At 54.7% G+C, this 15,277-nt stretch overlaps 3 protein-coding genes across 3 annotated transcripts; 1 reads left to right on the forward strand and 2 right to left on the reverse strand.

The window, feature by feature from the left end:
* On the forward strand, positions 1–1,787 carry ALKBH7 (alkB homolog 7). The gene is made up of 4 exons (XM_054561997.1): positions 1–286; positions 997–1,170; positions 1,259–1,383; positions 1,563–1,787. The coding sequence occupies exons 1-4, from the start codon at positions 83–85 to the stop codon at positions 1,723–1,725; spliced, it is 666 nt and encodes a 221-aa protein (XP_054417972.1). The 5' UTR covers positions 1–82; the 3' UTR covers positions 1,726–1,787.
* A 276-nt stretch (positions 1,788–2,063) lies between these two features.
* On the reverse strand, positions 2,064–2,609 carry PSPN (persephin). The gene is made up of 2 exons (XM_054561998.1): positions 2,456–2,609; positions 2,064–2,371 (listed from the first exon to the last, which is right to left on the reverse strand). Exons 1-2 carry the CDS (start codon positions 2,607–2,609, stop codon positions 2,064–2,066), a joined length of 462 nt encoding a protein of 153 aa, XP_054417973.1.
* Positions 2,610–5,132: 2,523 nt separating this feature from the next.
* On the reverse strand, positions 5,133–12,913 carry GTF2F1 (general transcription factor IIF subunit 1). Its single transcript, XM_054561995.1, has 12 exons — positions 12,481–12,913; positions 12,356–12,402; positions 11,715–11,787; positions 10,183–10,376; positions 8,884–9,054; positions 7,163–7,347; positions 6,487–6,640; positions 6,221–6,402; positions 6,025–6,098; positions 5,801–5,939; positions 5,494–5,611; positions 5,133–5,403 (listed from the first exon to the last, which is right to left on the reverse strand). The coding sequence occupies exons 1-12, from the start codon at positions 12,490–12,492 to the stop codon at positions 5,199–5,201; spliced, it is 1,554 nt and encodes a 517-aa protein (XP_054417970.1). The 5' UTR covers positions 12,493–12,913; the 3' UTR covers positions 5,133–5,198.
* Positions 12,914–15,277: the final 2,364 nt, after the last annotated feature.

The following is a 15,277-nucleotide window of genomic DNA, read 5'->3' on the forward strand; positions in this document are numbered from 1 at the left end:
ACTCGGCGCAGCCGCACCCAAAGGCTCTGGGACGGGGGCGTCACCCTGACCCCGGCCGATTCTACACCCGGGCTCCGAGGCTATGGCCGGGAGCGGGTGGCTGGCACTGAGAACGTTGCCCGGGCCTAGCTGGGTGCGGGGCTCGGGCCCGGCCGTGCTGAGCCGCCTGCGGGACGCAGCTGTGGTACGGCCCGGTTTCCTGAGCGCGGCTGAGGAAGAGACGCTGAGCCGCGAGGTTGAGCCCGAGCTGCGCCGCCGCCGCTACGAATTCGACCACTGGGACGCGGTGAGGCCGCGGAAGGGGCGGAGCTACGTCAGAGGCGGAGGCGGAGATGTTGGGAGCGGGGACGGGAGTGGAGCTCTGGGATGGGGCGGGGCTGAGATGAGGGCGGTACGTAGGACGCGAGTTGTCGGGGTGGGGCTAAAGTGAGGGCGGGAACCGGGAACTGAGACGCTGGGTGGGGCGGGGCTACGACTGGGGACGAGACCTTGGGAATGGAGGCGGAGTCTTGAAGCTTGGGGTCACCGGGGGCAGAGAGAGCACTTTGAGGATGAGGGCAGGCCCATACATACCTGGAGGCAGGAGCTGGAACTGAGGGGTGTTTAGGATGCAGGACCAAGGTTAGGGAGAGAAACCGGTTTGGAGCGAGATGAGGGAGGGTCACCCGTTGCGGACGGAGACTGACTCAAAATTGAATATTGGTGGGGGGGGGGGGGGGGCCCGCAGTGGGGACGGGAATTGGTGCTGAATTGAAGCCCGAAGGTGGGTACAAAAGACAGGCCACACTAGGTGGGGTAGGGGTCGGGCTTTGAGACCCAAGATCACGGTTTAGGTACACCAAATTTGTGAGTTGAGGGCGAGGTCAAGAGTCATGCTGGGAAAACCACACCCTTGCTCTGCACCCTGTCCCTTCGAATCTGGGTTTCCGTTCCCCATCCCCGACTCTCCCCCAACCCCCAAGGAAGTTCCAGGCTTGACTTGAGCTTTCTATGCAGGCCATCCACGGCTTCCGAGAGACAGAGAAGTCGCGCTGGTCAGAGGCAAGCCGGGCCATCCTGCAGCGTGTGCAGGCGGCTGCCTTTGTTCCTGGCCAGACCTTGCTGTCCTCGGTGCACGTGCTGGACCTGGAACCTCGGGGCTACATCAAGCCACACGTGGACAGTGTCAAGGTAGGCTGAGGCCAGCATCTTGGAGCTCCCAGCTGGGGTTGGGCCAGCTGGGCCAGAGCCTGACCCATTACCCTGTGCCCTCTTCCAGTTCTGCGGAGCCACCATCGCTGGCCTGTCACTGCTATCTCCGAGTGTCATGCGGCTGGTACACACCCAGGAGCCGGGAGAGTGGCTAGAACTCTTACTGGAGCCAGGCTCCCTGTACATCCTTAGGTACTGCCAGCCAAGGAGCCCCCACCCTGCTAGTCACTGGTCAGACACTACCCAGCCCTGCGAGCACTCTCTCTCATTCAGCCCTCACAGCAAACACTACCATCTCATACAGTGCAGACACTCAGCCTAGAACACGGGTGCCCTTACCCCACCCAGGCACAGCCTGTTTTCTCTTGCAGAGACTCAGCGCGTTATGACTTCTCCCATGAGATCCTTCGGGATGAAGAGTCCTTTTTTGGGGAACGTCGGGTTCCGCGGGGCCGTCGCATCTCTGTGATCTGCCGCTCCCTCCCTGAGGGGATGGGGCCAGGGGAGCCCGGGAAGCCTTCCCCAGCCTGCTGACCCCCAGGCTCTTCCCCCAGCTTCTCAGAGACACTGTTTGTGAATAAAGCTAGTGAATGGACAGGCAGCCTTCCTTGCACTGGCTGTTTGCTGGGGCTGGGTTCTGCAAGGGAAGCCCAGGACCCACCTGCTCACCAACTGGGAGCTAACGTGGCAGGGTCAGGGCGCACCCCACTGAACTCAAAGTCATGAGACCTCAGGAGCAATTTCCTTTATTGTGTTCCTTGCTGGCAGTCCTGGGGTGCCACCTCCACTTTCTCATCTTCTCAGCATCCAAATCTCCAGTAAACAAGCCAGCAGATTCCTGGTGTGGCGGCAGGGCCCCAGGCCAGGCACCCTCAGCCACCACAGCCACAGGCGGCCGCCGAGAGCTGGGGCAGCCACTGCCAGTGGTGGCGGTCATCCAGGAAGGCCACATCAGTGTAGCGGGTGGGCCGGCAGCAGGGGCCACCATGGGCTCTGCCCTGGCTCCGCAGGTGGGCCAGCGTCAGGCTGTGCTGAGTGTGGGCACCTCGGGGACAGCTGCCAGCGCAGTAGCGGAAAACGATCGTCTCCTCCGAAGCGTAGCCTAGGCCCAGATCGGCTACCGGCAGGGTCAAGCTCCGCAGCTGGCAAGGGCCAGCCGGGGCTCGGCGCAGGCGGGCACCTGGGAGGGACAAGGGGCAGCTGACGGGGGGCAAGAGTTGGCCAGGAAGGAGTTGGGGAATCAGAGGGTCCTGTGGGTCCTTACCCAGCTGTGGCCTCCCGGTCGCTATGTCTGCTGCTGGCTCGGACGAGAGCGCTCCCTCCACCACCAGAACCCCTGGCGCACCCCGGCCCCTGCCAAGGCCCAGCTGCAGGGACAGGAGCAGGAGAGAGCTGAGCAGGACTCTTCCTGTGGCCATTGTGACGAGCAGGTCCTGAGGGTGGGGATGCCCTGCGCCCTCAATTTATCCTCATCTGGGCTGGAAAGTAACCTCTTCACTGCCGGCCGCTGCAAGGGCACGAAGGCCCCTTGTTCCGCACCAGCTTGTGTCCTGCATCTGCAGACCTAGGCAGGCCGGCTCCCTCTGCCCCACAGTCTGTCCTTCTAGGAGTTAAGGGCTCACCCCTACACCCAGACATTCCACAGATCCATTTCCGACACCCCCTCCATCCCCTGATCCCTGATTTATGAGAGTTGTGGCGGCAGCCAGGGCCCAGCCCAGGGTGAGCAACCGGGGTCCCCGCCCCACCTGTCGTCTGGAAGGAGCGGGGGTGGGGGGTTCTGTAGGGCCCCTCTCCACTCTGGCAAAGCGCTGAGGCTCAGGAGTCCCTGTGTTGGGCACCAGATGGAGCAGGTGTGTGTGAGGAAGCGGTGGGTTGGCAGGTGAGTTAGCTAATGCAGACTCCTCCTCCATGGTTCCCGCCTGGAGGATTAAGCATCATCATGCCCCTGTCTGTGGGCCTGGCTGAGCCAGTGTCAAAACAGGAAGAGGGAGAGGCCCTAGCACAGCCAAGAGCTGGGACACAAGGGGCAGGAAGCTCCCCCTGCAGACTCTTGTCTCTAGAAGGCCCACCTGAGGACCCTGAGACCATAGCTTTGTCCTGATGTCCTGAGCACCAGAGCGAGAGGGGAAGTTGACTCTCACTGGGCCTTGGAGGCAGTTGCAAGTCAGTGATTTCCACACCCAGCCCCTTTGGTCCCTGGGAAGTGAGAGTCAAGTGTCCCTCATCTGTGAAAGGAGGCCAATCAAAGCCCCTCCCACATGGGGTTCTGAGGACAGTCATTTAGTGTTTGACATGGTACCTGGCACTGAGGAGCTTGGGAGAGCTTTTAAAGCAAAGGGAATTCAAATAGCTTTTGCATGTTTGAAGAGGTGTTTGACCTCACACAGGTGAGACTGAGTTAAAACTCAAGGGAGACTTGGCGCCCGAGACAGGTAAAAATCAGCTTTGCTTCCATGGGGCTGGGCTGCATGTGTAACACAGGCACAATCCCATGCTGTGAGTTGGCAGCAGTTGAACATTTGCTACCCAAACTGCAAATCCCATCCCTTTCACCCCAAAATTGCTTCAGGAACTCATCCTTAGCAGGTAAGCAAAGACACAAGCTCAAGACTATTCATCGCTTGCTGTTTGCATCAGCAATGATCAGAAATGACTGAAAGTCCAAATACTTTTTGTACCCACCCTCGGGCTTCAATAATTTGGTGTGGTTGTTCTCACTGTAGTCCTTGAGACTACTTTCAGAAGGAAAAGAAGTCACTTGTCCAAAGTTACCAAGAATTAAACACAGGCAGAATTTGAACTCAGGCCCCACTGCACCAAAGGCCCTGCTCCTAACCACTGAGGCACATGGCCCGGCCTAGTGGGGGGCCTTAGACCACAGTCCACATGGCCAAAGTGCAGGGGTGAAGTCATCGGGTCAAAGGGCAAGGGCTTCTTTCCTGCTGCCCCAAAAAGGCCTGGCAGAAGTATGAGGGAGCTTGGACCGACCTGGGACATTCCTAGGAATTAGCCTTACATCTCAGGCATTCCTGTTTGACAGCCAAGGTCCTGTGGAACTGGGTGGGGAAGAGTTTTCCACCTGCAGTTTCCAGCCAAGGGCAAGATGGAAGCCCAGATGACTCAGGATGGGTGTTCAAAGGTAGCACCTGCTGCCAAACGTCATTTCCAGCAGTGTTACTGTCCGTGAACAGTCCTCCCACTATAGAACGCCTAGCAAAGCCAGAAAAAATAAAAGCATAACCAAATCTTAAGATACTAAGGAAAGCCCAGAAACATCACTGGAAAGCTGAAAACCAGGGCTCAGATGCCAATATCAATAAAAGAGGTCTCGGCTTTCATTGCCATGTAGGGACAGAGACCTGAGCTAAGAACCCCAAATGGGCTCAGGCTGGGACTCCTGGGACACCTGGTAGGAGCAAAGACAAAAACCATCTAGAAGGACTGGCCTGCAAAGTAGACCATTCAGAAGTTCCACAGAGAGAACCCAAGCTGGCCGCCAGTTCCCCCATCTGCGATTGCGAAACAATTGATCAAAGAGGAGTCAGAAGATAGAAGAGGATGCCAATGAGCTTCAGGTGCTAATGTGTGTGACAGAAACCATAAGATGAGATGCTTAAAAGGAAAATGTAAAAGAAAGAATGAAAAACATTAAGGGCAAAACACTCAAAACAGACCAGCTGATCTGAAAAAGAAACTAAGCACTCAATGGGTTGGTAGTGGATAAGCCACAAGCAAAGTGCAAGGCAGAGCTAAGAAATCACCCCAGGTGCAAAGTTCTGAGAGACATCTAGAGATTCTAGAGCAGGGGCGGGAAAAATGAGAAGTAAATTCAGGAGAACGCTGTTTAGGTTTTTCCATACTTATTAATGCTGGGCCCTGGGGTTCAGGGGGCACAGTAACAAATGGCCAGTTGGACCCATGGCAGTGAGTGTATGAATTCAAGAACCTACGAAATTCTGGAGACTAGAGCTTATTTATTGGGCAGAAGGGTGGGGGCCAGCCCCTCACTCCTTGAGGGAGAAGTGCATCTTGTCGTTGATCATCTTGCGTTCAGGGTTGAGGCGCTTGAGGATCTGGGCAAGCACATTCACTGTCTGCTCACTGCTCAGCCCCGTCTTCTTGGTCTGGAACTTTTTCAGCAGGTCCTTGGTGGTCATAGGCTTCCGTGTCAGGTAGCGGCGCACAGCGTCCTCAGTCACCTGCACGTCACTGAGGAGCCCAGGGGAGATCGGGGAGGTGAGTGGGAGGCCCTCCCTCCTAGTGACCCACATCCTGCCCCTGCTGCCCTCGCCAACTTACCCGCTGCTGGGGGTTGACTTCCCAGACTGGGGCTGAGGGGTTGACTTCCCAGACAGGCTCTGGGGCCCAGTGTCCAGCCGCAACCGCTTGGCTGCCGTCGTGTCATTTCCTCGCTTTCCTGTGGAGCAGACGCAGGGCCGAGTATTAGAACTGGGGGGCCGGACCTGTCTGGGGGACCCCAGGCTGGATTGCGGGTATAAGGGGCTCAAGGGCAGATAGGCGTCTGCCCCCTAGTCTGGCCTCAGACCCTGACAGAAGAACAGAACAAGAACAGAAGAGGTCAAGGGGGGACAGGAAGGCCGCTCACCCTGCTCCAGCTTGCTGGCAGCAGCCCGAAGCGTGGAGGAGGTGTTGCCACTCTCTGTGCTGGGTGTGCCCGGTCGGCTGTTGCCCCTCGAACTGCCACCTGACGGCTTCCGCTCCCTCTTGGGGGGTGTCTTCTTTTTCTGCAAATTTCAGGATCAGGGATGTTGGTCAGGAAACAGACACCAAGGCCAACACCCCTGCCCGGCCCCCGGGGGCTGGCCTTACAGCCATGAAGAGGGCTGAGGATGCCTCACTGTCGATGTCACTCTCTTCTGAGCTGTCAGACTCATCACTGCTGTCTGTGTGGGGCCAAAGAAGGGAGGTCAGGACCACAGGCACCTGTGCCCACCCTCATCTCCAGCTCAGATAAGGGGGTCTGGGAGGGAGCAGAGGGAGCTGAAGCTTCGAAAGCCAAGCCCACCTCTCCGCCGCTTCTTCTCCTGTGGTGTGGGTGCCTTCTTCTCCTCCTCCTCCTCCTTGTCCTCCTCAGGCGGCTTCTCTTCCTCGCTCTCCTCGCTGCTTTCACTCTGCTCATCAACGCCCTTGGGGCCCTCCTCCTGCTGGGTGACCTTGGGCTTGCCCTCCAGCTCCTCCTCAGAGCTGCTGTAAGACAGAGAGCAGACAGGGTGAGGGAGCGCTTCCTCCAGCCTGGCCCAGGGTCTCACAACAGTCTCCTGCCGGCCTCACCTGGAGCCGTCAGACATGTAGTCCACCTCCTGGCCCTCGAAGTCCCCGTCGTCACTGTCCTCAAAGGCCTCATCATCTGACCCCTTCTTCTTCTTCTTCTTCCGGCCAGCCTTAGTTGTTGGCGCCTTCTTCTTAGCCTTGGGGGCTTTGCCACCTGGAGAAGTGGAGGGGGCAGAGAGGGAGATGCCCAGGGCCAGGCAATTCTTAAGAGAAGGCAAAGGGCTTGCCTAGAAGTGCACTTCTCGTGTGCAAACCCACCAACCCAGGATCTACGCCCCTGGCACCACCCTTTCTCTAATCTCACACTCAGGGCCACTGTCCCCTGCCCTAAATCACCCTCAGATCCGAGAGCACACTAGAATTACTGAAGCGGGCAAATCCTAAGTGATCTCCCTGCCCGGCCTTGTCTTTCCCTTGGGAACTCCAGTAAACATTGTGGCCAGGTCTTTCCCACCACTCATTTCTGCCTCCTACCCACTCTGCTGCTTCCCCAAGTGGCCCTGCATGGCGTGCTGTGCCTGCCTCTCATCTCCCTGGCAACTGCACCTAAACTTTTTACTCAATGGCATTAATCTTTCTGTGCTGTCACTTAGCCACCTTTATAAAGACCAAGGCACAACTCAGGCAGTTGTGCTGACCACCCCAGGCACCAGGGTTGGGCTCTGCCCAAGCTCACCCTCCTCGCCACTGGCCTCGCTGTCATCAGATGACATCTCCAGGTCATCCTCTAGGTCATGGATGCGCAGCTCACTGGCCTTCTTGCGGCCACGCTTGTCCTTCTCCTCATCCTCTTCATCCTGGTCCTGGTCCTTGAGCCGCCGCTGTTGCATGATGCTGAAGTGGTTCAGGACTTTGTTCCTCCTGCGGGCAGGGGTGGGAGGTACAGTGGGGTCTGACAATGGGCCTGGTTCCAGGGTCCTCCTCCAGCAGCCAGGCGTCTTTCCTGCACCTCACTGGGTATTCGCCAGAGAGAATCACAGACATGGCTTAGGTGACAGGAAGGATGATTTGACCCCAGGGGATGCACACACAGCATGAAACACCATGAAATCGCATGGGGAGAGCTGGCCCCTCTTCAGTTCCCTCTACCCTGAGCCCCTCAAGAAGGTGTTGATGTGGGGTTGGCATCCTAGCACCACTCTCAGCTCAAGACCAATCTCAGACCCACAAGATGTCATAATTAAAATGGCAAAGGTTAGTCCTGGCTGCTGTGGCTCAGTGGATGGAGCACCAGCCTGCAAACCAAAGGGTCTCGGTTCGATACCCAGTGTAGGACACATGCGTGTGTTGCAGGCCACGTCCCCAGTAGGGGGCACATGAGATGAAACCACACATTGATGTTCCTCTCCTCCTCTTTCTCCCTCCCTTCCCTTCCCTTCTCTAAAAATAAACACAACCTTAAAAAAAAAAGTCAAAGGTTAAAGATAAAGAAAGAATCTTAAAGCATCAAAAGAAAGAGTTAGTTACCTACAAGGGAGCTCCCATAAGACTGTCAGCTGATTTCTCAACAGAAACATTTCAGGCTAGAAGGGATTGGCAAGAAATATTCAAAGTGATGAAAAGCAAGGACCTACAACCAAAACTATTTTACCGAGCAAGGCTATCATTTAAAACTAAAGGTGAAATAAAGAGCTTTCCACACAAGAAGAAGCTAAAGAAGTTCATTACCACCAATCAGTATTGAAAGAAATGTTAAAGGGTCTTGAGGAAGAAAGAAGGAAGGAAGAGGAAGGAAGGAAGGAGGGAAAGGGAAGAGGAAGAAACAACAGAGGAACATAATTATAAATACAAATAAATGTGTACCTATCAATAATCACTTTAGATGTAAATGTTGTAAATGCTCCAATCAAAAGACACAGGGTAGCAGAAGTATAAGAAAACAAGACATACATATGTATATGCTGTCTACAACAGACTCACCTCAGAACAAAAGATACACACAGACTAAAAGCAAATGGAAATGGGGAAAAAAAAAAAAAGCTGGGGTAGTAATGCTTATATCAGACAAAACAGACTTCAAAACAAAGGCCGTAACAAGACCAATCTCAGGCAAAAGACATCCGCAGCCGATCCAGCCATGGACCTCCTGCCTGGGCGAACCCAGAGCATCCAGGGACGCTCTGCTTTGCTCTGCCAGTTTGTGCTTGGCCACCATCTCCTTAGCTCTCGCAAGACTCTGTGCATTCCTATGGTCTGGTGTCTGTCTCCCCACTGGACTGGGAGCTCCCTGAAGGCCTGGTGGGCTCTGGCTTGGTCACCGAGTCCCCAGTACCCAGCTGGGCACTAAATTATGGTGACCTACCTCATTTCCAATTACTCTGGCCCCTGCTGCGGAAATCAGGAGGTGCCATTGTCTGCGTCCTGCCTCCCCACCAAGCTGTGCCCAGGCTCACTCACCTCTCCCATTCCTCCTCGGCCTCCTCGGCGGTGAGTGTACGGTGCCGAGCCAGCGGCGTGAAGTTGTACCAGTTGTGCACCGGGAAAGCCTCGAAGGCCCCATCAGGGCACTGAGTGAAGATATAGTAGGATGTGTTCTCTGTCACACCGCCCTTCTTTATACCCTTGAACCTGCAAAGAGCCATGGTCACAGCCTGGCCAGAGAGACCAGCCCTGGCCCACCCATGCCCCCGGCTTGCCCCCTCTACAGAGCCATCCGGTTTCTCTGAGCAAAATCAAGAGTCTGGGAGGCCCTGGGCTAGCCTTTGAACTGTCTGAGCCTTGATTTCCAAATCTGGAAAGGAGGGCCAATGCTCCCCACCCTGCAGAGCGGGCTCGGGGCTCCCCACATTGTATGCATCATGGTCCTCTCTGGAAGGAACATGTTAGATTAGCCATGAAGGGTCAGGCCCCACAGTTAGACCCACCTGATCTGCCTCCAGACTCCTCCTTGGGCCTGAACCACTGCCAGCCTCCTCCTGGCCTCCGCCCTCACACTCCTCCCCCACAAAAGTCCAGGCAATCTTACAGAGTGTCTCTTCCCTGCCTATCACCTTCAAGATGGCTCCTTGCTGTAGATGAACAGGGCAGGTGCCTGGGCTTTCTGCATCCTGGCCCTTAAAGCTGCTATACAAGCACCAGCTCGGTTCATCTTTAAAAATAAAACCCAATGCCCTGGCCAGTGTGGCTTGGTTGATTGGAGTGTTGTCCTGTAAACTAAAAGCTCTCGGGTTTGATTCCCAGTCAGGGCACATGCGTAGGTTGCAGGTTCAGTGCCCGGTCAGGGCAAGTTAAGAGGCAACCAATCAAAGCTTCTCTCTCACATCAATGTTTCTCTCCCTCTAAAATCAATACTTATGTCCTAGAGTGAGGATTAAAAAATAGTAACATAGCCCTGACTGGTGTGGCTCAGTGGGTTGGGCATCATCTGGCAAACTGAAAGGTCCCTGGTTGATTCCTGGTCAGGGCACATGCCTGCTCCCCAGCTGGGAGTGTGCAAGAGGCAACTGATCGATGTTTCTCTTGTACAACATTGATGTTTCTCTCCCTCTTTGTTTCTCCCTTCCCTTCTCTCTAAAAATAAATAAATAAATAAATCTTTTAAAATAATAAAAATAAAATAAAACAAAAAACCCTACGAGGGAGGACATGCTCTCATCCATGCTGTGCATATGGGACATAGGAGTTCAGAGCGAACACCTTGCAGAGTGCGGGCATGAGGAAGGCTGAGGGTAAGCACCCGCTGCCGTCACTACCTACTTCCTGCCTGATTTGCCATTGACTCGGAGCAGCCAGGGCTGGTCCTCAGGCCGGAACTCCTTGAGGACAATGCCGTACTTCTTCCTCCGAGCCTCTTCCCGAAGCTTTCGGTTGAACTCGCTGCCTGCACCTGACTCGGGCATCTCCTCCTCCTGGTAAATCTTCTTGTTGCTCAGGTCTCGCTCTAGTCGGGCCTGGAGGGACAGAGCGGGGGAAGCAGGCAGCAAAACTTCTCATCAGAGTGCCTGCTTTTTGCTCAGGCTGTGTCACTGCCCCAAGACCACCCTTTACTCTCCTCAAGCTGAGTTACAGACACTCCAAGCCAGCTTCCTACTTGGCAAAAAAAAAGGTAGAAAGTTGGCACTCAGTGAATGACGGGATACGAGCAAGCTGTGTACTATGTCTATTTGTGCAGCTTTTTGAAAGTTTGAAATTGTTTCCAAATGACAAGTTAAAAAGAGAAACAGTAAAAAACAAACAAACAGTAAGATCATAGTAGTGGTAAAACAAAAACAACAATGAAAAGAACCTGCTTAGAATTGGCCTTTTCTCTCTTTCTGCACTCAACTCTGGACGGCTCCATAAATTCAGATGCCATTAAAACCTGACGTTTTCCAAATTTCAATCTCTGGACAATTTAGCAGTAGATATTATTTTAAAACGTACATTTTTAATTGAGCCCTGGCCCTCATCTTTCAATATCCAATCCATCAACAAACCCTGTTGGCTTTACTTCCAAAACACACTGTAATCCAATCATTTCTTATCACTTGTCTGCTCCAAGCTCCATCATTGCTCACTGGGACCTGGGCTGTTGCCTCCACCCTCCGTGCTTCACCTGCCCTTGGCACCCACAGCACTGAGGTCACTTTATAATACCCCTGTTTAAAACCTTCAATGGCTTCTGCTCTAGCCTGTTCGTGTCTCCATCCCAAAATGCTCATACTGAAACTTAACCCCACAGTGGGATGGTATCTGGGGGTGAGGCCCTTGGGAGGTGATTAGGTCACGAGGGTGGAGCTCTTATAAAAAAGGACCCCAGAAAAGTTCCCTTGTCTCTAGGACAGATCAAGAAGACTGCTGTCTATGAACCAGAAAGCAGGTCTCACCAGACACCGAATCTGCTGGTGCCCTGACCTTGGACTTCCAGCCTCCTGAACTATGAGCAACAAGTGTCAGTGATTTCTATGGCGTTCTGTTAGAGCAGCCCCATGGGACAGACAGCTTCCAAAGCCCTTTCCAGGGCCTCCGACAAAGGGGGCTCTGAGACCATCTGTAGGGTGTAGCTTCCTCCCTTGGCCAGATAAATCTAGGCCCACAATGCCCATCAGTGGGCACGCTTTCTAAATATTCTCCTTTCAAGAGAAGGCCTCCTGCAGGGCCTGACAAATTTTCCTCAGCCCAGCAGCTCAACCTGGACCTTAGTCTTCATTTATCTCCACTGGGCAACTCTGAGGAAATTAAGTCTCAGTTACTATTACAGCCACAAGGTCCACAGTCAAGTTCTCATCCCCCTCGGAACTTGGACTTACCTGATTCCAAGTAGCGAAGTTGACTTTATCAGCTGCATTGAAGGCCATGATGTTATATTTTTTGGTTGTATTTCTGGAATGGTCAAGAAGAGGCAGTGCTTAATCAATCACTCAACAAACCCTCCTGGATTCAGCCCTTTGTGGCAGGCAATGCTGAGCAGAGAACCCTTGAAACAGCCCAGAAGTTCCAGTCTGTCAGCAAAGCCAGATGCGAACTCTGAACCCCATGCAGAAAAATGGTCAAAGATTTAGGGCAATCCAAGATGTGGGGAAAATCGGGAACTCAGTCCTAAGCAGTAGGGAGGGCAAGCAGAGAATGCTTCCTGGAGGAAGAAAATAAGGGAAATGGATTTGGGGATCAAGAATTCACCAGCAGAGTGACAGCTGGGGAAAAGGCACTCCTGGCAGGCGGAATGCTAGGCCAAGGGCTGCATCGCACTGCATATTAAGGTACTCAATCATTCACTCCATGCAAAAAACAGAGACGCGCCACAGAGGCCTCGGCTCCACCCCTGCCCTGCCTTCAGGTCGCGGCCAATCTGCAGGGCGAATCACAGGCAGTGCTGGGCTCGCCTAGAGGCCCTTATAGGTTTTAATCCCTCTTGCGGGGAAGAGGCTTTGGGAGGAGGAGTTAGACTTACTTGGGAACTCGAACGACGTACTCAGTGACATTCTGGCTGCCAGGGCCCTGCGGGAAGAGGAAGCGGGATGGTGAGTGAGGGACTGCAGAGGCCGTCGGGGCCCCTGAACCCCGCCTCATACTTACGAAGGCCGCCATGGGCAAGGGTCGGTGGTTCGGGACTGGTCCAATCCGGGTCCTTTTTAGCCTCCGCTGGGGTCCGCGACCCTCAGACCGGGGAAAGCTGCCCTCGCGGTGAAGAGTCTCTAGCCCCGATCCACGGTTTCCCAAGTCCGAAATGCCACCGATCCCGACCGAGCTACTCGGAAGCGCCGCTGGGTCGGCCGGCCCTCTCACTGGCCGCTCCTAACACTTCTGCGCCTGCGCCCAACCTGGAGGCGAAGCTCTCCTGCGGACTGCGTCACGACGGCAGCCTCCTTCTCCGTCCCGGGCCCCTCACGGAGCTGTCACTTAGCCTCCTCGCGCCTTTCAGACGAGCGAGCCAGTCCGAGTCCCGGCTCAATGCCTGGTGGCGCTCGCGCACCCGAGGACTGCTTCTGCAGCGCGGTTTATCTAAATTGATCTGCGGCACGCCCTCCGTGACGTCACCGCACAAGGGCCGCGGGGCATCCTGGGAGGGCAGGGAGGAAACCCCCTCGCTGACTCTTGGAGCCTTGAGCATGCGCCGCCCCACTCCGGAAGTGAGTTCCAGGAGGCCGCGTCACCATAGCAACCGAGGCCTCACTAGCGCCGTGTCCCCACGGCTCCACCGGAATCTCTTAGGAGTTCATTTTTTCTCCCTGTCCCGGGGGACCCCCATCATCTTGCTAAAGGATTGAGCCAGGGGCCCTTGTGATGTTGAGCCGAGCCAAGAAGGGTCAGGACCTGAGCGGAGATGGGGCGCGACCACCCCACAGGCCGCTGGCTGGATACTATCTGTGCAAGTCCAAGCCGCTGCAAATGGGCAGGCCTCTGAGGCCCCAGGAGAAGGATAACATCACAGAGGTGGCAGGCTTACTGGGGGGGTGGGGGGGCGGAGGGAAAGAGGCTGTGAAGGGAAGGAGGGAGATACAGGTACCCCACCTCGCTTGACCAGGTGTGCACACGCCCCTTGCCCACACCATAGTGGTGAGCATGCTCCCAGATCAGCCATTCATTTATCCTGCCGAGCGCCTGCTGTGCTGGTACAGGGTGCTCCACGATGACTGTGTCAAATCAGCTCCCTGTTCTCCTGGAGATTACAATGTAGTCGGGGAGATAGTCTCAGAAATTGGTGCCTACAACTCAGCAGATGTCACAGGAAAAGCACAGTGGCTTTGAGGTCTCAGGGCAGAGGGGAGGTTTAAACTGGGAACTGCGGGATGCATAGGAGCTGGCTAAGCAAAGGCAGAGAAAAGCAAGACATCAAAATTTCACCATAAACTACAACACCCCATAGCTATAAATATTTATTTACTCCTCACTCATGACTGTATGTGAGGAACTCTAAACTTCTAGAAATGCAAGGACAAGTGAAAAAGAAATAGTCCTTGCCCTCATGGAGTACAGTGGCTGGGAGGCAAAAAAAAAAAAATAGGTGAAGTCATCACTGATCACGGCCATTGCTGTGAAGGAATCGGGTTCCCCCACAGGGAATGATGATGGGTGAGCTGCAACCTGAAGGCACTGAGGCAGGGATTTCCCAGAGGGAGGGAACAACAGTGGAGGGAATAAGCTTGGCAAGTTCAAGGGACAGAAAGGAGGCCAGGAGGCTGCTGGGGCTGGACCAGAGTGAGGGAAGGGGAGGACGGTATAGAGGAGTCTGGGGGATGGGCAAGTCCCTGCTCATATCTGAGCTTCAGTTTCCTCAACTGTAAAATGGGATGACAGTTATTGTGATGCTTCAAGGATATGCTGCATGCAAGGGACCTAGTCTGCTCAGGTTCACATCCTCTTCCACAGAACCCACAGCAGCACTAATGTATGTCAGGCCTGGATACACCACTGGGCCTACATATGCCCTCAGATACATCCTGGGGCAAAAGTGGGTATGCCAGCAGATCTGTGTCCGCTGTCCCCAAGGACATGCACTGAGCTGTGGACACAATCACATCAGTACCGTTGACCTACAGGCACCAATTCCTCTCCCTCATTCTTCTCTGGCCACTCAAGACATCCTCAAGTCCCCCTGGATCATCTTGGGGATGGGCAGCCCAGGCTGTGGCAAAGGGATGCGTGCCAGAGCGTGACAACCAAGGATGGGTTCTGCCACATGGGACTGGACCAGCTGCTACCACAGGATGCCCAATGCAGTACCCAGCGGGGCCAGAAGATCTATGGCAGCATGCTTCATGGATGCCCATGGTGAGAGTTCATGGGCGCAGGGGCAAAGAGAAGAAGGAGGTACATTGGGACAAACTTCCTGGAAAGGCCCCATGGAAGCTGAGGAGCCCAGAAGGCTGTGGCTCCCTGTCTGGCCCCTATTTTGTTGCCTTGTGCCTATGTGTCCTCATCTGTGAAAGAGGAGGTCAGCTGGACCCCTGGCAAGGGTCTATGGTGAAGGTCAGGTGACATTCTCCAGTGCTTGGCTCTTAAGAATGGCTCAATAAAATTAACTAGTATTTATTATTCCCTTTGTGACCCTGGGCATGTATATCATCGTCCCCTTCTCTGTACCCATTTCCTCACCTGTAAAATGAAGGCCACCCCAGTATCTACCTGTAAGGTGGCAGTGATGAGTAAATGAGACCCAGCCAGCCTGGCACATGGTGGACATTCACCCAGCAGACAGTCACTGTGCCCACTCCTCAGAAGTGCTTCTTGAGGCCCCTGGACATCAGAGCAGACTCAAAATCTTAGGTATCAGGTGGGGCAGCTGTTCCCCAAATTCACCTGAGGTCCAGGCTGAGAAAGAGAACTTGCCAAGGTGACCATGTAGGGGAGGGCCCCTGGTCACTGATGGACC

This window comes from Pteronotus mesoamericanus, unplaced genomic scaffold (genome assembly GCF_021234165.1).
Source record: "Pteronotus mesoamericanus isolate MK-2021 breed Mesoamerican mustached bat unplaced genomic scaffold, CSHL_Meso_final scaffold_636, whole genome shotgun sequence".
In the NCBI taxonomy this organism is placed as follows: domain Eukaryota; kingdom Metazoa; phylum Chordata; class Mammalia; order Chiroptera; family Mormoopidae; genus Pteronotus; species Pteronotus mesoamericanus.

Bases quoted from the DNA above. Each gene is read 5' to 3' on its own strand.
- ALKBH7 (XM_054561997.1), top strand. From the start codon at position 83: ATGGCCGGGAGCGGGTGGCTGGCACTGAGAACGTTGCCCGGGCCTAGC. The intron at 287-996 runs GTGAGGCCGCGG...CTTTCTATGCAG, and splicing joins AATTCGACCACTGGGACGCG to GCCATCCACGGCTTCCGAGA. The intron at 1,384-1,562 runs GTACTGCCAGCC...TTTCTCTTGCAG, and splicing joins GGCTCCCTGTACATCCTTAG to AGACTCAGCGCGTTATGACT.
- PSPN (XM_054561998.1), bottom strand. From the start codon at position 2,609: ATGGCCACAGGAAGAGTCCTGCTCAGCTCTCTCCTGCTCCTGTCCCTG. The intron at 2,372-2,455 runs GTAAGGACCCAC...TGTCCCTCCCAG, and splicing joins GACCGGGAGGCCACAGCTGG to GTGCCCGCCTGCGCCGAGCC.
- GTF2F1 (XM_054561995.1), bottom strand. The intron at 10,377-11,714 runs GTAAGTCCAAGT...CTGTCCCTCCAG, and splicing joins ACTTCGCTACTTGGAATCAG to GCCCGACTAGAGCGAGACCT. The intron at 6,641-7,162 runs GTGAGCTTGGGC...CCACTTCTCCAG, and splicing joins CGAGGCCAGTGGCGAGGAGG to GTGGCAAAGCCCCCAAGGCT.